Genomic DNA, 27191 nt, shown 5'->3' on the forward strand with positions numbered 1-27191 from the left:
ACACATGAAAAATAAACTAAACATGAAGTTAACCCAAACATTGTACATGAAATTAAACTATTTTAATAAAAATCCCAAGACATACATATACCCACGCCTAATAATAATCATCTTTTGTAGTGTATAAGCCGGGGAAGTGGACCTTCTCCACATTTAACTCCAATGTACACAAGCAGTATTACCTGAAGATAGTAAATAAAAAATGAAATTAAGGATGAGCGAACCAAATATATAATTATAATGAAAATTATGTAAATAATGTTAGTGTTACTCAATTAGAATTTTCATCATATTCAATTAATATTTAATTCATCAAGATTTGAGAATGAATTGATTAGTTGCTTTATTTGCATCGACACACATTTGTTAAATCACTAATTCATTTCCATATTTTATGGTAAATTTATACCAATGAAAGTGTCCTGAATGGTGACAAATCTCCAAAAATCGGTCTAACATGTGATTGTTTTCCTTCTTTTCCCTCACCATGGCCCATGCTGATATTCCTGGAAAAAATAAATGAATCATACATAGTTAATTGGAAGCCATCATATATACATCAAGAAGTAAATTTCACCAATGATAAATACAAAATCAAATAAGAACCATAAATATGAAATATACTGTATATAAAATCTCCCAAAATTATAAACAAATAAAGTTTTAATTTCATTAATTTATGTACAAATTGAAGATAAATATCAATATCATCTTCGTTTCTAAAGCTTGAGTTTCATTATTCATATAAGACTAGTAATCAAAATTTAAAAATAAATTTTTCCAAAATTATATTACAATTATAATATTTGTTAAACAAAATCCAGACAGCCAATTACATAGGCAAACATGGACCCATAAAATGCTTTGTATCTTCAAAATATTTCCATGCAATATTGGGGCTTTACAATCATCGAAGTTATGCAGGATTTGATTAACAGAAATATAACGGAAAATTACCCTGGCACTCAATTCATTTCAATGTCGTGACGATAATTGATGAGACCTACTTTTTCTGTGCCAAGCATAAGACAACGTCCAGACTAAGTTACATTTTTATGATCAATTTAATATTTAAATGGGGCTACCATACCAAAACCATAAAAGTTTGTTCAAATAGACATTAAGACCTACATATTTTTCTTCTCAACCGTGAATTCAAAAATAATAATAGGGGCCTAATAATAAACAATCAAAATCGTTCAAAACTCATCTATATTATTCCAAAATTCATGAAAACTTGGTATACTAATAATCTAAGCCATGCTAGTCTAGGTTATACACATTATTTATTTCCGCAAAACAAGAAATTTTGGTTCTGTGATATTTTTAAAGAATTTAAAAAAACCTGCTGCTTTAAACCGTATCTTACGGTGAAATATTGAAAACGTAACCTTAATTCTGACATATTAAATCTGCCGTGAATGATGAATCATCTATCAGGCATGAAAATAAACCCCAACAAGTGATTTTTCTGTGTAGACAGGACAAACCCATCGTACTGTAAGCACGGCAAAGGAGAGCCTGTGTTTGTTTTACATTTTCACTTTCGGAGTAAATCACCTTCCTCTTTTCCACGTGATTACCACTGCATCCTTGTCTCCGTGAGAAGCAATAAAGATGAATTTGTATAACTTGTTAATTCATTAAGTATAAAAGAATGTTATTTAATCAGCGACAGCGTAAATTACTATTCAAAGGTGTTTCACTGTTGGTTGAACCCGCAAGGGGTCCCCCCCTCAGTCCCCCCAGAGAAGCCCCCCCCCCAAATATTCCCCCCGATTGATGAAAGATATCGATAAACTAAAGGTATCCTGGTAATAATTGTATTGCGGAAAGAATATTTACTCACAAGTATCATTCTGACTAGGCTATTTACGACCAAATTTGATTACTGTATACATATCGGGTTTAACGGACAATGCAGCTATTGGTTAGAACATGTTCACTACACGTAGTTTATCGCTGTTCTGTGACCCGATAAATTTCCATAACCCATAAAAAGTTTGAGTGTTTTGTTTAATAATTCAAGCTGGAGTAATGGGCCCCAGACCCCTTCTAATGGGATGTTCTGGATAGTTGTTGTATATTAGTAAGTAAATTTAAAGGATTTATTTTGCATGTAAAGTCGAGTCTCATCTGGAATTTCAACACACCAAAATATACAGGGTATGTTTGACGTAAAATCTGTTCTGAAAGTCATCAAAAATTAATTTCATAATATTTCTAAACATGAGTTTATTACATCCTGTAAGATGTGAAACAAATTTAAAATTGGCCCATGTGTTTTGGAAGATATAAGTGTATGCCAATGCAGTCTGCGTGAAAAATTTACAAGTTTAGGAAATGCCATGCTGAGTATTTTGATTACTGTTCATAAAACCAAGCATATTTGATTTCTTATAATTTTCAAATAACTAGATGATTAAATTGATGAACAGAAGATTATACCAAATGTGGAAAAGGAAAAAAAAAGGAGTTTAGAGTAATATTGTTTTATAAATAATGATTATATCTTTGAAGTTAATTAAAACGAAAATTTCTGAGAAAATTTATGACACAACCAAATTGGAAGACCTACATGTAAATTTAATGCACTAGAAAACACAGGAAAGAAGTACAATATTGAGAATGAAGAATAATATTCAAGTGTCTTGATATTTACATCAATCAATTTTATCTATAGTTACATATTACACCATCCTAACATATTTAAGTAAGGTTACATTTTAGGCACATGTAACATTCAGAAATGAAGTCAATATGAGGCACCATTTTTTAAGGTAAGTCTAAACAAAAAACAAAGTGTGCCAACTAGGTAACATTAAAGTTTGTTCAATTTTAGGTACTTTGAGAAATTCAGAGTCCAAATTGGGTATGTATTTATAGGTACATTTTGAGAATTTCTAAGTCCAAAATGGGTATGTTTTTAGGTACTTTTGGAGAATTTTCCAAATCGTGGTACAAGGTATATCTCTTCAAAAACCATAAGGTATTCTTTTAGGTATACCATAAAACGTACCTATTCCGATATGTACGTTTTGAAGGTAGCCTTATAGGTACACTTTCGGTATGACTTTTTAGGATTCATCCTGACCCTATTGTCATCATGCACCGTCCGTCGTCGTGTGCGCTGTGCGCCGTGTGCCGTCTGCCGTGCGCCGTCTGCCGTGCGCCGTGCGCCGTCTGCCGTGCGCCATGCGCCGTTCATAAACTTTTCATTCCAACGACTTCTTCTCAATAACCGGAAGGCCCAGGGTACTCATATTTGGCCTGTAGGTTGCTGGGATGGAGGGCTACCAAGTTTGTTCAAATGAATGACCTTGACCTTCATTCAAGGTCACAGGGTCAAAAAGGCTAAAATCTTTAAACGACTTCTTCTCAAAAACCAGAAGGCCCAGGACACTGATATTTTGCCTGTAGGATGCTGGGATGAAGGGCTACCAAGTTTGTTCAAATAAATGACCTTGACCTTCATTCAAGGTCACAGGGGTCAAATAGGCTTAAATCCTTTAAACAACTTCTTGTGAATAACTAAGAGGCTTAGAGACCTTATATTAGACCTGTGGCATGCTTGGATGAAGGGCTACCAAGTTTGTTCAAATAAATGACCTTGACCTTCATTCAAGGTCACGAGGCTCAAATAGGCTAAAATCTTTAAATGACTTCTTCTCAAGAACCAGAAGGCCCAGGGTACTGATATTGGGCCTGTGACATGCTGGGATGAAGGGCTACCAAGTTGGTTCAAATGAATGACCTTGATCTTCATTCAAGGTCACGGGGCTCAAATAGGCTAAATCTTTAAATGACTTCTTCTCAAGAACCAGAAGGCCCAGGGTACTGATATTGGGCATGAAGCATGCTGGGATGAAGGGCTACCAAGTTTGTTCAAATGAATGACCTTAACCTTCATTCAAGGTCACATGGCTCAAAAAGGCTAAAATCTCTAAACGACTTCTTCTCAATAACCAGAATGACCAGGGTACTGATATATGGCCTGTAGGATGCTGGGATGAAGGGCTACCAAGTTTGTTCAAATAAATGACCTTGACCTTCATTCAAGGTCACAGGGGTCTAAAAGGCTAAAATCCTTTAAACAACTTCTTGTGAATAACTAAGAGGCCTAGAGACCTGATATCAGACCTGTGGCATGCTGGAATGAAGGGCTACCAAGTTTGTTCCAATGAATGACCTTGATCTTCATTCAAGGTCACGGGGGTCAAATAGGCTAAAATCTTTAAATGACTTCTTCTCAAGAACCAGAAGGCCCAGGATACTCATATTGGGCCTACAGTATGCTGGGATGAAGGGCTACCAAGTTTGTTCAAATAAATGACCTTGACCTTCATTCAAGGTAACAGGGGTCAAAAAGGCTAAAATCCTTTAAACAACTTCTTGTCAATAACTAAGAGGCCTAGAGACCTGATATTGGGCCTTTGACATGCTTGGATGAAGGGCTATCAAAAATTTGTTCAAATGAATGGCCTTGATCTTCATTCAAGGTCATAGGGGTCAAAAAGGCTAAAATCTTTAAACAACTTCTTTTCAAGACCCAGAAGGCACATGGTACTGATATTGGGCCTGTAGCATGCTGGGATGAAGGGCTACCAAGTTTGTTCAAATGAATTACCTTGACCTTCAATCAAGGTCACAGAGGTCAAATAGGCTAAAATCTTTAAACGACTATGTTGTATTGTACTAATAGTCAGATGACCGTTAAGGCCCATGGGCCTCTTGTATATTAGTAGTTTCCATTTTTTATCTTAAATTGTCTATATTACGTTTTCAAAATAATACATAATTATAATTTTTTAGAGTTTTTTTTTTTAAATTACAACATCTACAATTTAATGTACAGTATATAAAACTATATAATACGATATTTTTTAGTATACATGAATAAAACCTTTTCACTGCAAAAGTAATAAAGATTAATTTGTTTTCATTAAGTATATGTCTATTTAATTTTATTTCAGTAGTTTCTATTTCATATCTTAAATTGTCTATATTACGTTTTAAAAAGTCAATGTTTTATGGGTAAATTGCATTACATATATATATATATATATATATCATTTACATGAAATAGTAAATACAAGTCAAAAACAACTTTGAATTACGGCAAAAACTAGAACGAATATACCAAAAGGAACAGGGTAGCCAACATTTTGGAATTTGATAGTTGAAGTTTATTACTACAAGTTCTGCAGAAAGTACTAATTTAAAAGCAACTTTTCTCATAATCCTATGTAGATTTTCCTATGACCTTCCCTTGGTGCATGTTGTATTTTGTAAGGGAGAGGGAAAACTACGGACTATAGTCAGCCATCTTTGATTTTGACAATAATTTATTGCAGTTTGGTATTCCTCTTTCATGGAAAGTACTGAATAGATCGTTGCATTATTGCGTGTAAAATATGTGCACCTCAAAGCTTTGATAAAAGTTATTTTATTGATGGGTTTTTAAAATGGCTTACATGTAAATTATCCCATGACATCAAAGTTTGTAACAGGAAAAGTAAAGTAAACAAATCCATCTTTCGTTTTTTACTGATATCGCACAAATACTCGTGTGACACACGCAGTGAAATTAGTTGAGATATAAACAAACAACACATACCATTTTGACCACTTTATACAAAGCATTGTAAAATACGTATTAAATTTCATTATCCCCCGCCCAACGAAGTTGGCGGGGGATATACAAATGGGTTCCGTCCGTCCGTCCGTCCGTCCGTACGAATGGTTTCCGGAGCATAACTCTAAAACCAGTAGAAATATTTCCACGAAACTTCATACACACATTGGTCTTATGGTCTAGTAGTGCCTTTTGCTATTTTTAGGTTTTCATTGTCTGCATGTTTTCCGTTACCATGGAAACATTGCTGAAAATGGCAGATTTTTGTGCAAGAATCGTTTCCGGACCATAACTCTAAAACCAGAAGAGATATTTCCACGAAACTTCATAGACACATTGGTCTTATGGTCTAGTAGTGCCTTTTGCTATTTTAAGGTTTTCACTCTTTGTACTTTTTTCTGTAACCATGGAAACATTGCTGAAAATGGCAGATTTTTGTGTAAGAATCGTTTCCGGAGCACAACTCTAAAAGCAGCAGAGATATTTCCATTAAACTTCATAGACACATTGTTCTTATGGTCTAGTAGTGCCTTTTGCTAGTTTTAGGTTTTAATTTTTTGTACTTTTTCCGTAACCATGGAAACATTGCTGAAAATATCATATTTTTGTACCAGGTTCGTTTCCGCAGCATAACTAGAAAACCGGTTGAGATATATGCACGGAACTCCATAGGCACATTAGTCTTATGGTCTAGTAGTGCCTTTTGCTATTTTTAGGTTTTCACTTTTCGTGCTTTTTTCTGTAACCATAGAAACATTGCTGAAAATATCATATTTTTGTAGCAGGTTCATTTCCGGAGCATAACTCTAAAACCAGCAGGGATATTTCCACGAAACGTCATAGGCACATTCTTTTTATGGTCTAGTCATACCTTTTGCTATTTTTATGTTTTCATTTTTTGCACTTTTTCCGTTACCATGGGAACATTGCTGAAAATATCATGGTAAATGGTAAATGTTACTTTGCAAAACTCCACCCATCTTTGTGTATATAGTCTAATATAAATGTCAAGGCTGTATACCTGATTCAACAATTGCAGCCCCGCTCTACTGGAATTATACACCATCTTTCTTTAGCTCAACTTCCTTTTTCCTGTTTTTTTCATACACATAAGTCTCCAAAATCAAACTTACTTCAGCTTTGATATCTCCATTGGCGGGGGATCTGAATGACTATGTCCTTGTCGTCTCTTCAGTGCACCCCCCCCCACAACTTAACGAACCAATGTTTTTCTGAAGCCTTATGACCCACCTGTGCTGACACTAACACGTGAAATGAAATGAATAACAATGCAAAATAGATAATAACATCAGAAACTAAATCTAACATCATTTAAAAAAGACAAACGCATGCAAAGATAGAGATAACACAGCAGCAAAAATATAACGTGTGCTAGAAAATAATAACATGCTTTTAGTAAAAGATAACTAAAATTTTGATAATTACAGTAAAACAGATATAACCAACATAAATATTTAAAAAATCACAAATATGGTTAAAGTAACAATTTAAGAACGAAAGAACAGAACAGGGCTACCAGTGACCACAATAGAACAACAAATATATATCAGGATGGCGGCCATCTTGATTACGTCATAACCGGAGCTTATACAATGTTAACATTTTTTTTGTTGGTGTTGTTTTTACTGATTGATAAGAGGTCAAATAACTGATTAAAAATAATAGTTTGCTGTTGGCAAACATTTTTGCTTTGTCAAACCAAATATGAAAAAAATTGCTAAAAAATTTCCATTTTTGAGCTTAAAATCCGCTTTTTTTCATTCCCTGCGTAGAAATAACTACATATATTGGTTTATATGGTCCTGATATGTATTTGTTGTTCTATTGTGGTCATTTTGATGCCTCATTTGTCTTCTTCGGTTGAAAAATGTCAATGTTATGACTATTTTTCAATCTTTAGTGAAATTCGAGATGGCGGCCATCTTGATGACGTCATAACCGGAAGTTCATCCCAGTTTATACAATGTTACCTCTCGATTTCGTTATCAGTGGGTCATAAGGCTTCAGAAAAAAACATTGGTTCGTTAAGTTGTGGGGGGGGGGGGGGGGGGTGCACGTGGACCCCCTCCCCCTAGATCCCGGCCTACATGTGTAATGTGAAAATAGGAAATCTTAACAATCAACAAAATGACAATACTGAGTGGCAGTAGGTTCCGCGAATAATTGTTGGGGAAGGTATGCTTTTGTGCTAAACGTCTTGAAATATTAACGATATAAGATATTTGCTTTGTAGATACATGTACTCTAAAAACACTATATAGAAACCGTTTTATGCTATAACACTAGTACTGAACCCGTACAACAAGTTGAACACACGAGATAGATATTTAGAGTAATAATAGACATACATGTATTAATATCTATTGAAGATAAAATGCGCAGAAAGGTAATTCCATATTTGCTGCTTAATTATACAAATCATCAAATTTCTAAACGAGTGGGAGTTCATCTTGAATAAACTCAAGTACGTCAATATGATAAACGGATGATATTTAAAGATTTAACTGTTATTCATCAAGAAACAAGGGATATTCGATTTTTCATATACAATTATACATGGACTAGTATTTATTACCAATACCAATTCGTGTATTTCAACCTGGTTGCTCTCCTTTAGTTATTCCCCGAATATTCAATTAATCCATACATATGTCACACATTTTGAAGAAAATTAATATGAAATAATCAAATAAAACACACTTCTGCTCCAAGCGATCAAAATGGAAAAAGTTATTGGAAAGATGAAGATAATATTTTATTTGTTTGCATTTCTAGTTCAGTTTATTATTATGATACTCAACACAGAAGCATGTATGATATATATAAAGAAATAAAATAATATTTCATGCAGGGAGATCACTTTAAACTTCATTACATATAATAGGTCTCCAGATGACATTACAAGGTCGGGTAATCTTTAAGGCACATGTGATGCCTATTGTTCAGGAACAAGGTTTTAATCGGGATGTTTGTATGTCTTACAGGATATGGAGATTGCCCAACTGATATTTATAAAGCAGCATTCACCGAAGCTCTGAATCTTTCTTGTGAAAAGTACCAGAATACTTCATTGAAACAAGTTCATGTTGTTGACAAACATCACGAACCTCTTAACATTATTCAACATCAGACAAAGGAGATGGAGGTGCCAGGATCCTCCAGAGAAAAACACAAACATCATGATGTACGTGCTCAACATGTTTGTGCAGAGTATCCAAAATGGAAGAAAAGGTCGGACTTTGGTGGAACATGCATGTTATCTCAGAAATTGGAGGTGAAAATCATTAAAGGAATATACACCAAAACACGCACTTCAGCTCTTGTAAGCATAGAAGATGAAATGCTTCAAAGCAAGAGGTATGCCGCTAGAGAAATTGCCAAAGTTGCAGGCGAACAGTACAAAAAGGAAATGAATATACTTAGAAATCAGAAGAAAATCAAATATAGGATTTCAGATGTGATTGTAACTAGTGCAGGGAATATGCAAAATGCTACATATGTTTTACATGTGATTGCACCAGTGGCTGATAGAGACATCGTGAAGAATAATGAGTTGTTCAAGGGTTTTGCCAACAGCACCCGGGCATGCATATTCAAGGTTCTACAAGAAGCAGATGCTAGGAACCTGGACTCAGTTGCTCTACCACCATTTACATCAGGTTCGTAAAAGCTGTAGCTATATCAGTATAAATATCTGTCAGTTTGAAAGGTATCATAAAATCCATTTAAACATGGGGTATGCTGGTTTGTATAAGGGTTGTCAAACCGGTCGGAAATTGCTAACCGGTTACTCGAAAAATCTTCCAACCGATTAACCGGTTTTAATCGGTAAACTTAACATTGGTATAAACAACAGTAATTTAAAAAGCTCTTATACATAACAAAAGTAACGATTTAATGTATTTGCGCTACATGTTTCGCGCTTTCAACTCAAAACTATGAATATCTCGCTATTTTACAGATTTTGTGAAATCATCAGATGGTGGGCTATTCAAATCGCCCTGCGTCCGTGGTCCGTCGTCCGTCCGTAAACAATGCTTGTTATCACTATTTCTTAAAAAACTGCTGCAGGGATTTTGTTCAAACGTCGCATGGAGGGTCCCCTTGGTGCCATACAGATTTTGAGGCTGATCGGAAAAACAAGATGGCCACCAGGCAGCCATCTTTGATTTTGGCAGTTGAAATTTGTTATCGATATTTCTTGAGAATAACTGAAGGGATTTTGTTCAAACTTCACATGGAGGTTACCCTTGGTCCCTAGTTGTGCCATACATATTTTGAGGCTGATCGGAAAAACAAGATGGCCGGCAGGCAGCCATCTTTGATTTTTGGCAGTTGAAGTTTGTTATCGATATTTTCTTGAGAACTACTGAAGAAATTTTGTTCAAACTTTACATGGAGGTTATCCTTGGTCCCTTTTTGTGCCATACATATTTTGAGGCTGATCGGAAAAACAAGATGGCCGCAAGGCGGCCATTTTGGATTTTGATAGTTAAGGTTTGATATCCCTATTTCTCAAAAAGTGCTGAAGGGATCTTTCTCAAATTTAATATGTAGGTTTCCTTAGGGCCCTTGTTGTGCATATTGCATTTTTGGACCAATCGGTGAACAAGTTGGCAACCAGGCCGCCATCTTAGATTTTGATAGTTAAAGTTTGTTGTTATGGCTATTTCTCAGATAGTAATGAAGGAATCTGTCTCAAATATCATATGTAGGTTCCCCTAGGGACCTAGTTGTGCATATTGCATTTTGGGACCGATCGGTCAACAAGATGGCCGCCAGGCAGCCATCTTGGATTTTGTTATTCAAAGTTTGTTATCGCTATTTCTCAGAACGTACTGAAGGGATCTGTCTCAAAATTCATATGTAGGTTCCCCTAGGGCCCTAGTTGTGCATATTGTGATTTGGGACCGATCGGTCAACAAGATTGCTGCCAGGCAGCCATCTTGGATTTTTATATTCAAAGTTTGTTATCGCTATTTCTCAGAAAGTATTGAATGGATCTTTCTCAAATTTCACATGTAGGTTCCCCTAGGGCCCTAGTTGTGCATATTGTGATTTGGGACCGATTGATCAACAAGATGGCCGCTAAGGAGTCATCTTGGATTTTGATTGTTGAAGTTTGTTACCGCTATTTCTCAAAAGGTACTGAAAAGATCCATTTTTCCTTTGTCAGATATAGATCATTCTTTGGTGGGCGCCAAGATCCCTCTGGGATCTCTTGTTGTAACTCCGATATTTCTGAATATATGTCTTAGTATATTGATAGCTGAATTCCAAATATATGAAATTACCACTTTTTACAGTACAGTGTATATAATTGATCATGGTATCATGCATGGTTACAACAGGAATTCTGTGTTAAACTAGTTAAGCTGTTGCAGCGAGTTGTGGACAGCTTACGACAGCAAATTAAACCACAGCAAAGTTTACCAATGCTTTATTTACTAATTATGGTAGGCCTATGGTTAAGAATTGTTGTTACATACAGTTGGTAGTAGACTAAAGGTTACACATTGTGTGCACGGTGTGAACTACGAGTGGACACGGAGTGCACGAGGTTTAGACTACAGGTAGACACGGAGTGCACGAGGTTAAAACTACAGGTAGACACGCGTACGGAGTGCACACGATTTTAGACTACAGGTAGACACGGAGTGCACTACGTGTGAACACGGTGAGTCCACTACAGATGGACATCGTGTCCAGGTAATATGTCACTACATTCAGACAACAGACAGTCTAGATGATGTGTTACAGAGATATGAGAAAAGGTATATTTATTCTGTAGTCTTATGGACTTTGACAGATAGAAATATTTATTGCGATCAGAATTATAATATTTATTGCAACATAAAATTGCCGTTAAGTGCTGGAAATCATTCGTACTGTAATGTTTATTTGAATTGGTACATGCTATTTAAAATTATGTAAAAAGTATCAATATATATTATTATTATACAATTTAATGTATAAATGAGGACGTTTAGTAGATTGGCGACAGGCAACAAAAGAAATAAAAGCAAATTAACTGTGTGCAGGTTGTTACGGTAATTAAACCACCTTCTGGTTATGTCTCATCAATGGATAGTTCAAATCCACATTTTCCCAGTAAAAATATGTTTCTTAGTCGGTGATATATAGTTTTTACATTGAAATTCTATATACATGTAATAAATTCTACTTTGAATAGTTCGAACCATGGACGTAGATGGAATTCTTGTTCGAACACATAAAGTGATGAACTTCTCTGCAGTAATATTTTCAGTGTTGGCAAATCGTCGCCCAAGAGATATTTTGATAAGCAAAATATTTTGATGAAAAAGAATGTATTGGTGGACATAATAAATAGCAAGGACATATAAACAAAAACATATTAAGTCCTTCATAAAATGTTTAACTATATATGTATGGGATATAGTTTTCAAAACGACAAAGTGTGCGAAATAACCCTGTCAAACGTATACATTTGGAATCTGGTGCGTTGCAAAGTATTGGAAATATGAGAAATCGATCATATAAGTTAAAAGTCGGCATTAAAAATAACATTTTATTGTGTCAACCGATTCAGAACCTGTAGTATCAACACTGATCAAAGGACCGATCGCTAAACTGTAGGTCACATGCTTGCCCGATAATAAATTAAACAGACAGAGTCAAAATAAATCCAACGTCTGCCAATTTAAACTGTAGATACATCGCAATTATTTTAATTTTAGAAACTCTTGTCAATCTGGCAGTATCCGATTCTCACCTTCTTTTACAAACCGCACGAGTTAAAATATAAGATTTAGAATATACTTTCAAAAACAGTTTTCATGGATGTTTCAAGGCTTTAATTATTTTCAATTATCAAAAGGGAATTCGTTCAATTTAGAAAAGTCTATTCATTTGTCAGAAACATGAGCATTGACTTTATATTTGGCCATATTAATTGTGAATTTTGCATTTGTCTTGAATGTTTCAATTTCACATGGAAGTAACTTTCCCATTCAATAATATCAAAGAAAAAAATCCAAAAAGGAATTATCCTATTTCAACTTAGTGTAACACCAATTTGATTAAAAGTTTGAAATAATATAAGCCTTTTGCCTGCTGAAACGTGATTTATTTCAACAAAGTATTCCATATATGTCTGTTAAGTGACCTTATATACATATATATTACATGTACATGTAACATCTGCGTTAATTACCAACAAAATAGTAAGTGAATTTATGTCAAATATGATTTCCAAATTTTAAAAATGTATTACTTGTACTTGACTGACCTTTTTAAGTTAACAGAACATACAATATATTTTGAAAGTTGCATTAGGAAGCACCATTTATCATAATTATATAATTTTCCTGCTTTCTTATCCTAATATGGTATTTCTAGATCAGCGTTATATTACATTATAATGTAAATGTATATCATTATAGCAAAAGAGCACCCAATAATTAAACTGTTGTCCGTTACAGCGCATTAAAATGATATATTTTTGTGCATGTTAGAAATAACATATAAATTTCTTTCCTATGGTTGATGTTCGGTCAAACATTGTTACTAGATACAAATTGGTATATGTACTATAAATCTTTTAAACAGAAAAAAAAATAGAAGCTGTTTATTTGGTATTCTGAGCACTAAAAGTTTGCAACATTTTGAGAATTACAAGACCTACAACATATGGACTTGAAATAATTTTGCCATTATTGCAACATTAACATCTATAATGTGTATTAAAATGAATATGGTTAAGACCCTAATTAACAGTCTTCAATCTCATTTCATTTAGTATTTTTACATGATTAAGTGACTTCTAAAAATATTTTGTATCTAAAAATCATATAGAGCATTAAAAACCAATGATATAGTATTACCAATGTTTTATAAAACATCATATATGTGTGTGTTTTGTGTCGGCTTCAATAGATTACCAACTTAAACTATAATCTACAGGTCAAAATTTCCGACAATATCATTTAAAATTTTATGATATTGTTTTTCTCCACTCATTTTCTAACCAAATACTTCAAGGTGTACGTCTATGCGATAAAAGAAATCATGCGCAACTATGCACGGTTACAAGAAATGAAAGTTGGCTAAGAATGTAGCCCTACGAGAACTCCTATTGTTACATTAGAATATGCACTGATCAAGAAACCTGTTTTTCTGATAAAATTGAGATATGATTTGTAAAAAAATATTTCACCTGGAACTCAAAATGCATCGTTCTTAATAATCCACATTAATCCATATTAATTCCTAGCATTTGCAATATTTATGATTTTATGTATATTAAAAGCACTGATTATCTTTGATTAATAATTTACATTGTATATTACACGGAATTTATTAAAGGGATTATTTTCCAAAATCCATCAATGCTACCTATGGTACTGATTGAAATACAGGTAAATCTCAAGTGACTTTACAGGTGAAAATAAAGACAGCTTATATGAAACAGTATATAATTGCTTTCCTATTGTTTCCTAAAACAACACCTACCTATTGTTGATAAATATGTTGGCGTTCAGAGAACACCCCATTTAAATGACCTAACATTGGTCAGACAGGGGCCTGGGGCCTTCAATGTACCCCCTTCAATATGTTCAGTCAGGTGTATATAACGGCTAACAGCACCTGTACGTACCTTATCCCAACCCCAGGAGGTCCATTTATAGCATGTTGTACCTACGTGACAGCCACTCTTACGTATTATATATACTATATAAAATGTACAACAATGCTAGTCAATAAGGATATGTATTTTAACTGGTTGTTGCGTTTCCATTAATTGATAATGAAGCTTTGTACAATAATTTATATATGTATATTAAAATATTAATAAAAAATTAAAATAACAGGTGTATAATTAATGAAAACATTATTTTAAAGGACATGGAATATCTAATTTCATCCATCTTAATTTATCAGAAACTTGATTATTCTAACTATGTATATAAAAATAACCTTTCAAAATGTTGAATAACATCTAAATTAATTTTTAAGGAAAATTTAAGTATTTATTCATTGTTAACAGAAATGTGAACGTACATAATACATAATTTGACGTATATACAACGACTACGGCGTAATGAAATCGGTTCATCACATATTGTAAGGTGTGTAACCATTGTATTTGTATATATTTAAATTAATTTTGATCATTTATATAAGAGATTTAGATACTAATATTACTATTTAAATCACTATATATATATATATATATAAGAAATAAAAACAATAACGACTGACTAGTGAGCGCTTTCGCCCCATTCAAGGGAGCTTTTCAGACTTATATATTATTTATAATTAATGGACAATGACGCAATATACGGTCAAGATAACTTGCGGGTTGGGATAAATAGTCGTACTCGTGAAAATGACGATTTTATTGAAAATGACACTGTGGTTGATCGAATCCAGAATCACATAGCTTCTGTATTTAATTATTTGTGTGATGATGTTAAAGATTTACCCCGTAGAATTAACCCGGATACAACTGTTAACGATTTCGGAAACAGATTGATCAGTTTATGTAAATCGACTGGCCTTCGTATTATGAACGGCAGAGATCCTGACGGTACTTCGAATGATTTTACATTTTGTGGGTCAAATGGTATGAGTGTTATTGATTACTTAATTTTGCCTTTTTCTTTGTTTCCAGTGGTAAAGAAATTTATTGTTGGTAACTTTACTGAATTCTCGGACCATTCACCTTTGCATATTCAGTTATGTGCTAAACGTAATGTTAATGCTGATATCTTAAATGATTCTTATAATGGCGTAGATCGTCCTAAATTTGTATGGAACGATGAATCAAAACATTTATTTATGGAGTCATTAAATGTAAATTTAGACAGGCTGCATAATCATGTACTGATAAGAGGTGACCTGAATCAGATTTCCATTGATGAAAGTGTTAAAAATTTTACGCTTGAACTACAAAGTATAATGAAATCTTTTTTCATGAAATCGTGCTATGATACTAGAAAAAATACTTGTGATAAGAGGCGAAGCTTAATGACAAAAGAAGACAATCCATGGTTTAACGATGAATTAAAATTTTTACGAACGCAATATCTTGACGCCCTATATAATTTCAATTATGATAAAAATTATTTAACTCACGATGTACTCAAAACTAAGAAAAAGCAGTATAAAGTAATGGAATGTAGACTAAAGCGTCAATATGTGTGTGAAGAGGGTGACATGATGGTGTACTTAAGAAAACATAATCCAAAATACTTCTACAAACTTTTTGCAAAGAAAAAAAAATGCTCCTCAAATGCCAATGGATCAACTTTTTGATCATTTCAAAAACGTAGCAGGTCACGGTAATGAAGATGGTAATTTCGTATCCGATACTGATAACAGCGATTGCGAAAATGACGTCATCTTCAATGAATTAGATTCTCCAATTTCTATGGAAGAAATAACTCTTGCAATTTCTAATCTTAAGAAGAGTAAATCTCATGGTCCGGATGGTCTGCTCAACGAATGTTTTATCTTATGTAAAAATATGCTGATTCCATCAGTACACACTCTTTTCAATAATATCTTAGAAGCTGAATGCTTTCCAGCAGACTGGTCGTCAGCACTTATTGTCCCTATTCATAAAAAGGGTGTTACTACAGGCCCTAACAATTTTAGAGGAATAAGTTAAATAAGCTGTTTGTGTAAATTATTCACTTCTATTCATTTTTCCAAATCTTTATCAACCAAAAAAGGTTATATTGCTGTTTTGTTGATTTTCGGAAAGCATTCGACTTTGTTGATAGAGTAAGTTTATGGTATAAGTTAATCAAACTGGGCATAAGAGGGAAATTCTTGAAAGTTATTAAGTTTCTGTATTCATTTGTAAAATCATGTGTTTTTGTGAATGGGAAATGTTCTGATTTTTTTACTAGTCATATTGGATTGATGCAAGGGGAAATTGTATCCCCTCTACTCTTTTCCATGTTTATAAATGATTTTGAAAATAGGGTCAGAGGGGCGGGGCCCAAGAGGGCAAATTTTCTTGATTTTAGCTTTAAAATCCTACTCCTCCTTCATCCTTGGATGGATTTCATCCATATTTGGTTTGAAACATTATTTGGGAAAGACAATCATATTTAATGTAAATGAGCTTGGTCCGACCCCTAGGGGCTGAGGGGTGGGGCCCCAAAAGTGCAAATTTTCTTATTTTAAGCTTTAAAATCCTACTCCTCCTTCATCCTTTGGTTGATTTCATCCATATTTAGTATGAAACATCATTAGGGAAGGGCAATCATATTTTATATAAATACGCCTGGTCCGAACCCTAGGGTCAGAGGGGTGGGGCCCCAAAAGCGCAAATTTTCTTAATTTTAGCTTTAAAATCCTACTCCTATTTCATTCTTAGATGGATTTCATCCATTTTTGGTGTGAAACATCATTGGGGAGGAACAATTATTTTTTTTATAAATGAGAAGGGTCAGACCCCTAGGGGCGGAGGGGTGGGGCCCCAAAAGGGCAAATATTCTTAATTTAAGCTTTAAAATCCTACTCCTCCTTCATCCTTGGATGGATTTCATCCATATTTGGTTTAAAACATCATTTGGGAAGTACAATCATATTTTATATAAATGAGATAGGTCCCTCCCCTAGGGTCAGAGGAACGGGGCCCCGAAAGGGTAAATTTTCTTAATTTAAGCTTTAAAATCCTACTCCTCCTTCATCCTTAGATGAATTTCATCCATATGAAGGGGAAGGAAAATAATTTTTTGATATAAATGAGAAAGGTCCGACCCCTAAGGGCTGAGGGGTGGGGCCCCAAAAGGGCAAATTTTCTTAATTGTAACTTTAAAATCTACTCCTCCTCAACTTTTGAGAGGATTTCATCCATATTTGGTGTAAAACATCATTAGGGAAGGACAATCATATTTCATATAAAGATTTTAGTATTCCTAGATGACAACTGGCCCACTTCCTGTTTTCAGTCTTCAGTATCTTATCTCAATGAAAATTGGTCTATAGGGGTTTTAAGGGATGGCGAACAACATGCAAATATTTTCATAGAGATTTTAGTATTCCAAGATGGCTACGAGCCCACTTCCTGTTTTCAGGTTTCAGTCTCTGATCTCAACAAAAATTAGTCTGTAGAGGTTTTAAGTGATGGCGAACAACATACAAACATTTTGGTATTCCAAGATGGCCACTGGGCCAACTTCCTGTTTTTATTTTTCGGTCTCTGATTTCAATGAAATTTAGTATAAAGGGTTATAAAGGGATGCTTATCAGTATGATAAAAAATTTGAAAGATTTTTGCTGGGCAAACCTCCTGTTTTCAAATTTTCGTCTGCAATTCATTGAATGTAAAAGTACCTCAAAATTTCTTTCAAAATGTTTATACACTGTGGAACTGCATTTTTAATTAGTCGCAGGTGGAGATGGGGAGGGGGAGATAGAGGGTCATTTGGGGGGATTATGTATTAGTGTCCATCACAATGAGAACATGTACTTGTTTTAGTTTAAAATCCTACTCCTCCTTAACCCTTGAGTGGATTTCATCCATATTTTTGTGTAAAAGATCGTAGAGGAAGGACTGTCATATTTTATATAAACATGATAGGTCCGATCCCTGGGGACAGAGGGGCGGGGTTCAGAATGGGGAATTTTGATTAAATTTTGCTTTAAAAGCCTACTCCTTCCTTACCCATGAGTGGATTAATGCATTCATATTTTGAGTGAAACATCACTGGGGAAGGACAATCATATTTAATATAAAAGAGTTAGGTCAGACCATAGGGGACAGAGGGGGGAACATATTTTATAAAGAACGAGGTAAGACGACCCATGGGGATAGAACGTCAGGGGTCCAAAATGGGAGCTTTGCTGAAATTTGGCTTTGAAATCCGACTCCTCCTTCATCCTTGAATGGGTTAATACCATATATGGATGAAGGGCTACCAAGTTTGTTCAACAAATGACCTTTACCTATTTCAGAAACTTACATATTCAAAAAAGGAGTTCCTTGTATTACTTATAATAATTGTTAACCACTCCATTATACTGTGACTGTTGTTTTGTGCCATGAGTCAGATGACCGTTAAGGCCCTTGGGCCTCTTGTTTATTTATTTGTCCAAAATTTTCAGATATTCGGAGAAAATACATTAAAAACTATTTTTGGGTAAAGCCATCTGTATTTGATTTTCAACCGAAGAAAGTGACTGTAATATAGCCTTTTGATGGTATGACCGTTGAGCTGCTGAATGTTTGTCATCTATGTATCGGTCTAAGAACGCGATTTAGACTAAATTCTTCATAGTCATGACTTTTATTTTATTGTACGGAGGAAAGACAAGTGTTTGCGTGTGTGTAGGCCTATTTTGAATGCCAAGACGCCCCCATTTAAGCTGATGATACCGTTTCGGATAGGCTACCTGTAATGGTTTTTTTCTGGAAACCTGTATATGATCTGTTAACCTATTGTTCGCTTAGACGCTCCCAGAATTGTTCACCGACAATCAGATGTTCTGTATATTTAGGTGAGATAAGTGACCGTACACACATGTACAACTGACGTAACTATGGGATTCCCCGAACATTCCTTAGGAAAGCCCCCGGTTGTAGCCCTGACCAGCGATTCATTTTGTAGTTTATTACCGTTACAATGCTTAAACACATGTTTTGTTTTGACGTCAAATACATATCTAATTGGATGTAATAAAAAACTCTTTATGACGTTGATTATATAGGGACATATATAAATATATTTTAATGAAAGACAATTGCTAGATAACTGATCGATATGCATCAAATCGTTTTATTTAAAAGTTATGTTTTGCCCGGAATATAATTGTATTTCTGATAGCTTATTATAAAATAAAATATGTCCCAAAAGTACAACATGTCTGGTTTTATAAATTAATCTTTGTTACTTTTGCAGTGAAAAGGTATTATTTATGTAGCAATGATGTATTTACTAATTTCGTATAGTTATATAAACTGTACACTGAATTGTAGATGTTGCAATTAAAAAAAAAAACACTAAAGAATTATAATTATGTATTGTCAGAGTGGAGAATGTATTCTTCCCCTGATCCCTAGCTATAACACATCAACTTGTCTGTTTAGGTCTGAATGTACCTGGACACCATGTCCACCTGTAGTGGACACCGTTTCACACGTAGTGCACTCCGTGTCTACCTGTTGTCTAAATCTTGTGCACTCCGTGGTTACCTGTAGTCTAAATCTTGTGCACTCCGTGTCAACCAGTTGTCTAAATATTGTGCACTCCGTGTCTACCTGTAGTCTAAACGTAGTGCACTACGTGTGCACAAGGTGTAACCTTTAGTACTACAACAGTAATATTTAAACCGTTATCACAAGAAATCAACTACAGGTATGTTAACCCGCCTGTCTGGCTATCGGTCATTTGTTTACCGATAGGGGTGCACGTGATAACTTTTTACACATGTACAGGGCTCACAAATTATCGACTTATCTAGCGTCGCTGAAAACTGATATTGTCTATCTTTTGTTTGCTAATCAGTCTAATTAAAATAATGGAGTTCTACTTTGGCAAACATACTAAGTAAAGGTTATTGCATGGCTTTCGAGTAACAGGGGATGTTTTACACCCGCAAGCGAAGCGAGGGGGTAATAAGTCCCGAGTGACGAGAAATCATGCCATAACTGACATACTGCATGCTTCTTAACCTCGAACAAAAAGACAGGTTGATTTAAAAATACACACCTTTCCATCCCAATACCCCTACTCTCCAATTGTTCTCTATTTTGATTAACCTGTACCTATTATGCTTGTGAGCACTTTTCAGCATTAGAGGTTCTTTGCTCAATGTTAATACATCAGTTTGTCATTGTCCATCGTAAGGAGCACAAGGAATTTTGCTGTGTGTATACTATAGAGATAAAAACTTTTGAGTTTGCGAAATGCTGCATCAAAATGTCTTTAGGAGATATGTACAGTACGAAACAATTGAATTATTATCAAGCTTTGTTCATCGATTGCAAGAATGATAAGTAAATGAAAAAACAAATTGTCAAAAACTTTAATGTAAGTAAATTTTATTTGAAATTAATTCCATCTGTGCTTTCAATTGATAAAATGCATATATATTATTACTAAGGCACCATTTGTCGATAAAAAGGTTCATGAGGAGTGAAAACTTTTCCTTACAATACGAAGTTGCTATCATATAATAATTAAGGTAGACCGTCCCTTCTGGTTTCCTCTCATGGATTTCGTTCATTTTTTGATATTTTGATTTTAGGTATACCCTAATCACAAAAACCACATAAAAATCATATGTCACCGGGTTAATTTTTCTTCCAGGGTTGCTTTAAGATATGTAAAATTGAATTAATGATCCGGATTTTAAGGATTTTTAAATAAATAATATTTCCTCCCTGTAGCATCCCTTAACATATAAATAATATGTCCGTAACATGTTCATACCTTCAGTAGGTGATATAGAATTCATTACTATATACAAAAAGCTGGGTTTTCCACAATTAAACAAAATATCGTTATTTTAAAATTAAGTCCGGACCCAATTTTAGTGAAAAATTGCATCAAAATAGTAATGTTTTCTTTTTTTCTGAAAAAATGATCTCAAGAAAAATCGATTTTTTTAGAATTTCCATGAAGATTGGCTTATTTGCAATACGAAAAGCGAATAAAAAGTATACCTCACCGCATTATTTTTCAAATTGTGACCGATTTGCTTCCTACTACCCCTTAAATTTTGGTCTGAAAATGTTGAAAAATAGGCGAATCTGTAGCACTTTTCAACGTTTTATGTTATCCATCTACCCTTGTTAGTTTTTACCGATTGGCACACCTTTAGATTGATACACTTCAAGTAAACACTCGAAAAGGTTCTAGACGAAATACTTGCTGGAATGCCGACTTCAGAAGCGAGTTGTAATAGATGAGTGCGGAGAAATAAAATAGTTTGCCGGGATTCGGATAGCGACGTAACAAACGTATGACGTCACAGAAGGGACGGTCTACGTTAATTGAAATGATAATTAATGAAGCTTTTTGATGTACATTTGAATAAATGTGATTTTCTGATTGCATTTTGTTTTTAAATTTTTTGTCAGCATTGGTTAGTTTGTCTATTGATTAATCTAATCATTAGAACAAGGTCAGTAATGATTATCTCCCCTCTCTTCTAGCATTTGTTACCATGGTTGAATGCACACATGTCCAGCCCCTTTCATGGTCATGTTTTAATCCTGATTGGCCATGAATTGGCTTTCAAGTAATCCTGATTGGCCATGAAAGGGGTAATTGTGGAGTCAACTGTGGTAACAAGGCATTTATTGGCCACACTTTTCCTTTTCCTTTGTGAGAGGTTGGAAGTATGCAGTAATCCGTTTTATAAATTACACACCGCAGTTTTCTTTATCAGCGTTTGGAATGGTTTGCAAAAGGACTGATTTTTCCAATTGTTCTGCATTTTACGACTTTGCAGTCTACTATACACGGGTTTTTTTCCTGTTTTGGATCTGCAGGCTGCATTAATCGGTGATATCAGTACAATAGTACAATGTACACGTACTGGTATATGTTTATAAAATAAGCTTTGATAAAGATAGGAAACATGTATATCATAATAGCGGTAACTGTGCATCCACCTCGGGTATCGTTTCATGTACTGTACATGTGTCAAACTGCTCTATAGGTAAATGGAGATTACCTTTAGACAATAATTACAAAAACAGACACAGATATATACAAGTCCGAGTATTCGGTTATGGAATTTTGTAACCTGTTAGTAGATTTCCGACTTAGTAATCAGATAACCGGTAAATCGTTTTAAAACCCTAGTTTGTATTAAATATTGTATCCTCCAGACACACGCGGCCAATAGATTTATGAATTATGAATAAACTTACTGCGTATTCAAGGTTTTAAAGGTTGAATAGACAACATCTATGAATTATTACATCTTCTCAACAGCATAAAAACTCCTGATCTAATACATTGAATCAACATTCTGCTTTATATTGTCAGTATTCACGTCTTTATTGCATTATTGACTCCCATGGCAAATTCGAGTTTCAAGGTTATTAACTTTCTGTCAGCTGAACTTAAACTTAAGACAAGCCTACTTTGTATTAATAAGGGTAAACGTTCCTCCCGTGACGAAAGCGTTGAGTTCTGGCAACTGTCCCAGACATACTGTCCTTATAATCAAAATAAGGAAGAAAAGACCAAACAAATAACCAACTAAATCAATACAGCCTAAATATCCCTCTCCATCAATGAAAATCATATCTGGTATTGTCGAATTTATTTTTGAGATATTTGAACTTAAAATATACCATCTCTGGAATCAAGGATTTCGTCATCTACGTTCTTGCTGGACAATACTGCCCGAAAGTGGAAGAAAAAAGTAATAAAGTATTATTTGTGTAATATTAGGAAGAAATTAGAAAATAAGCAGCAACAACTAAACATTATTTTTGCCTCTAAAATCAATTAAGAGGCAAACAGAATAAAATCCATGTCAATTTCTCAATATTTTGATATGAAATACCCAAGGTCATATTTATTTTCAAGCCTGAAGCTCATAACTCTACCTAAATGTCCTTCGTCCGTCGTGCGACCGATAATCAATTTACATTTTCGACTTCTTGAAACTGTTGAAGCAATTTCAATGAAATTTTGCACAAAATTTCTAAGGCAAAAGGCTAACCACATGTGTGAATTTAGACTGGCCACCAGACCCTAAGTTGCTGACAAGACTTTCTCAGCAGAGTTCTTTACTAGATTATCTCCCCCTTGTTTAAAACTTAGGATCTAGAATCAGGCATGTAGTAGAGACAAAAATAATCAAGCCAATTTTTAGTGATTTGTTTAATATTTTAGAGACTGGTAGCCAGTCTAGTGTGAATTATATGACCCTAGGATCTCACGTTACTCCTGGGGAGGGGGTTCAGTTAACTATAGTTTGTATAGGGAAAACAAATATTTGAGCATTATTTTGTCAGTTGAAATAGAAAATGAGTAACATGTTGTCAGAATTATCAGTATAAGATGACCATTGAATCATATTAATAAATTTTCCATAACTGACCCCGGGATCTTACGGGCCGGGCCAAAAGAGTCAAATAGGCTCAAACTTCAAAAATCATCTTCTAAAATTTTGGAAATGGTAGTATAAAATACTCTTCATAGATGGAAAGGTCTAAATGTCCTTTACATAAATTGTGATTCAAATGGCCCCGGGTCTCACGTTTCCCCTGGGGAAGGGGTCAAGTTTACTATATAGGAAAAATACATTTATGAGCATTATTTGCCCAATTTTCATAAGAAATGAGTCAAACTTTTAATTGCTTCATATATATTGTTATGTATACCCAGTGTCAGGAAACCTTTCGAAAGTTTGGACATATCCTAATGTTACATGTAAATTATATTGCAAATAAAATTATAAAATACCAAATACTCACAAATATTGTATCAAAATATAGATTCATTATACGAGTATACTTATGTCCACTAGGTTACCGTAATATGCACATATGTGTGCCAACCCATATGTGCGTTTTCGCATAATTTGTATATTTTACATTTATATATGCAACTAATTGAACAATAACCGCCTATACAGCTATTCATTCTTCATGCATTTCATGTAATCTTTTATTGTATATTTTGATGCAGAAGACAGCTGCTGACAAATATACTCGCTATTTGTACAAACAAGTAAACATGTTCAAAGTGTTAAAAGAATAACTATCCCATTTCTCAAGTTGCATGTATAGATGTATCTATTCAGACACATATATGTGTATGTGGGAAATGTATACATTCACTGGAATTACAAGCAATAGGCGCTTAGACACAATATCGGTGTACGGATATATTAATTACAACTGTTCAACCAAATTTGCCAAACCAAATTAATTAAATGAGCTACCGCGTTAAAAAGAAAGATACTGTATTATCTCCTTACTATTAGATAATTAACAATCATGTTCCAATCTACTAATACACTTTTCTTTGTGTGAACAATGCCACACATTTATGTATGTCTGCGCTTATTTGTTATTATTTGTTATTATTATCCATCGAGTGTGCAAATCTTTTGCATTTAAATGCATATGGTAATTAATTAAGCCAAAATTACATGTGTATGTATATGCAATTAAAAATTCCAAAATGTACACCAATAAACAAAAATATCTGCTAAATCAAATATTCCCAATCTATAATTCCAATGTGCCCATTAAATAATGCACTAGTGAAAAATTCATGCATTCATACGTTAGAGTTCGTGCGTGCAAGTGTACTTATGCATACAGGTAACCTCGAGTCATTGATGTATATACTTACGCACTTTCGCACGCATACTTGCGTATTTTCTACTATCTATAAACTAAAATATCAGCAATGAATTATATATGAAACCGTACGTATATGCTATCATGCACGTGCGTGTATGTGTTAAAGCATATGAGCCTGTATCCATATCCACACACTATGTATATTACATCGCCGACTACACCAGCAGTCGCGTGTGTGTGCTAGAATATCTGTATATAAAATGTTTGTATGATTGTGTTCACAGGAAACGTTTGCGTTTGTGTACATGTGTACGACATATTGTCTTCTGATAGCCAAAATCCATACCATCTGCATACATTTTCATTGAGATTGTATTTACACATAATGTACGCATTTATTTTTAAGGTTTTGTTCATGGTATGGTTACATACTCTGTGCGCCTATATACAACTATGCATATACATTCAAAATGCATATATACGGAAAACGTACACTTGACTTGTTTACATGAGTACACTGTTGATTACCTATTATCTACTGTAATTAAGTCTGGTCTAATATACGACAAATTCAATATTAATCAAAATTCAGTATAATTACCACACTCTACAATCCATTGCATAACCTTTTTGATGTTTTCAAAGCTATTTCTCTTCTGTTTTCTTTCCCTATTCTGCTCCTTTCTTCTTTTATTTAGTGTCTCCTTCTCCCATCCCTTTGCTCTGCTTAACCTGTTTTGTGCTCATTTTGTCAACCCTACATGCACCGTCGCTTTTACCTACCCTATGGAAGTTCCTCACGCATATGATTGTGATTATCTTTTTCATCCACCATGATTGGTACTGATATTGATTCGTGGAGGGCTTCCATAGGTTCTTTTTATTCCAAAATGTGCAAGATTCATACTAGCTATTATTTTAAAACAAAAATGGCATATTTCCTCTCGATACTTTCAACGAATACCAAATACACTACCCTTGTTTGTATACTGTCGATCCTTCAAGCGACCATAAACACAAATATCACTGTCCCTATTCTGCTCCGTTTACTTATGTCCGGAGACATCCATCCAAACCCTGGTCCAGATAACATAAACACATCTACTTTTCACTCTCTAAACTTAATGTAATTAAACGTTAGAAGTCTACGCAATAAAATAAATTATGTTGAATCAATATCTAACGATGTTGATATCCTCTGCATTACAGAAAGTCATTTAGATTGTTCAATACCAAACGAAGATATTCATATATATGGTTTTAGTGACGAGCCTTTTCGCAAAGATAGAAATAGGTATGGAAGTGGCGTTGTATATTTTTCAGCTATGATAGCTAAGCGAAGATATGATCTTGAATTTGCAAACGCCGAATTATCTGGGCACAAGTACATTAAAAAAACACAATATATATTGTTGCAATTCTGTACAAATCCCCTATTATAACATATTCAAATGGTATCTGGCAACGCCTGAAACACTCACTAGATAATGCATTTGACATCACTAACAATGTAATATTATTGGGTGACTTCAATGTAGATTTGTTAAACCTAAACCGAGGGGAACTATATAACATACTTACATCTTTTAATCTTACCAATATTATACTGGAGCCAATCAGAACGGTTGCAAACTCATCTAGTTTGATTGATCCTATTATAGTAAACTACAATCCCCTCTGACGTTATTGAAGTTGACAACTCAATAAGTGATCATAAAGCAGTTTTTGCAATAATTGATGTGCAAAGAGATTTTGAAAAATCAGTTAAACGTAAAGTGTGGATTTATGATCAAGCAAATATCGATCAGCTAAAAACAAACATTAATAATATTCCATGGCAAGAACAGTTTGACTTGTGTAGTAATGTAAATGACATGTGTAACTTCTTAACTGTTAGTATTAGGATGGCTATGGATATAAGTATACCTTCTAAATTAGTGCAAATACGCAAACACGACAGACCATGGTTTAACAACTGTTATGTATGTATACGTATCGGGTCCGTATATTCGGTCCGCATCCGGCTCCTATATAGTCTATGACCTAGTGGAACTCTTCACTGTTTACGGTAATAAAAGCATTCCAGTGTTGATCTCAATGGCGCCTGATGTGTTGTTCATCAGCAGACACACACACCACACTACAAACACGACAAATTGGCGACGAGAACGTAAATGAACTGTAGTTTAGTTTGTACTGGATTTTGGAAGAAAATCAAGGTGCTAAAAAACTGTAAGTTGAGATCATTTGTTGGCTTAT

At 34.3% G+C, this 27191-nt stretch overlaps 1 protein-coding gene across 2 annotated transcripts in view; it reads left to right on the top strand.

The window, feature by feature from the left end:
* LOC138334781 (uncharacterized) overlaps nucleotides 1-27191 on the top strand; it is an 81669-nt gene that overhangs the window by 43700 nt on the left and 10778 nt on the right. The window contains exon 13 of one of the 2 annotated variants that reach the window (XM_069283505.1): nucleotides 8641-9315. The exons of the other annotated variant lie outside the window; for it this stretch is intronic. Within the exon in view, the coding sequence (XP_069139606.1) occupies nucleotides 8641-9315 (675 nt within the window). The remainder of the gene's footprint in view (nucleotides 1-8640; nucleotides 9316-27191) is intronic. 2 annotated transcript variants of the gene reach the window in all.

The sequence above is a fragment of the Argopecten irradians genome, chromosome 11 (genome assembly GCF_041381155.1).
Source record: "Argopecten irradians isolate NY chromosome 11, Ai_NY, whole genome shotgun sequence".
Classification (NCBI taxonomy): Eukaryota; Metazoa; Mollusca; class Bivalvia; order Pectinida; family Pectinidae; genus Argopecten; species Argopecten irradians.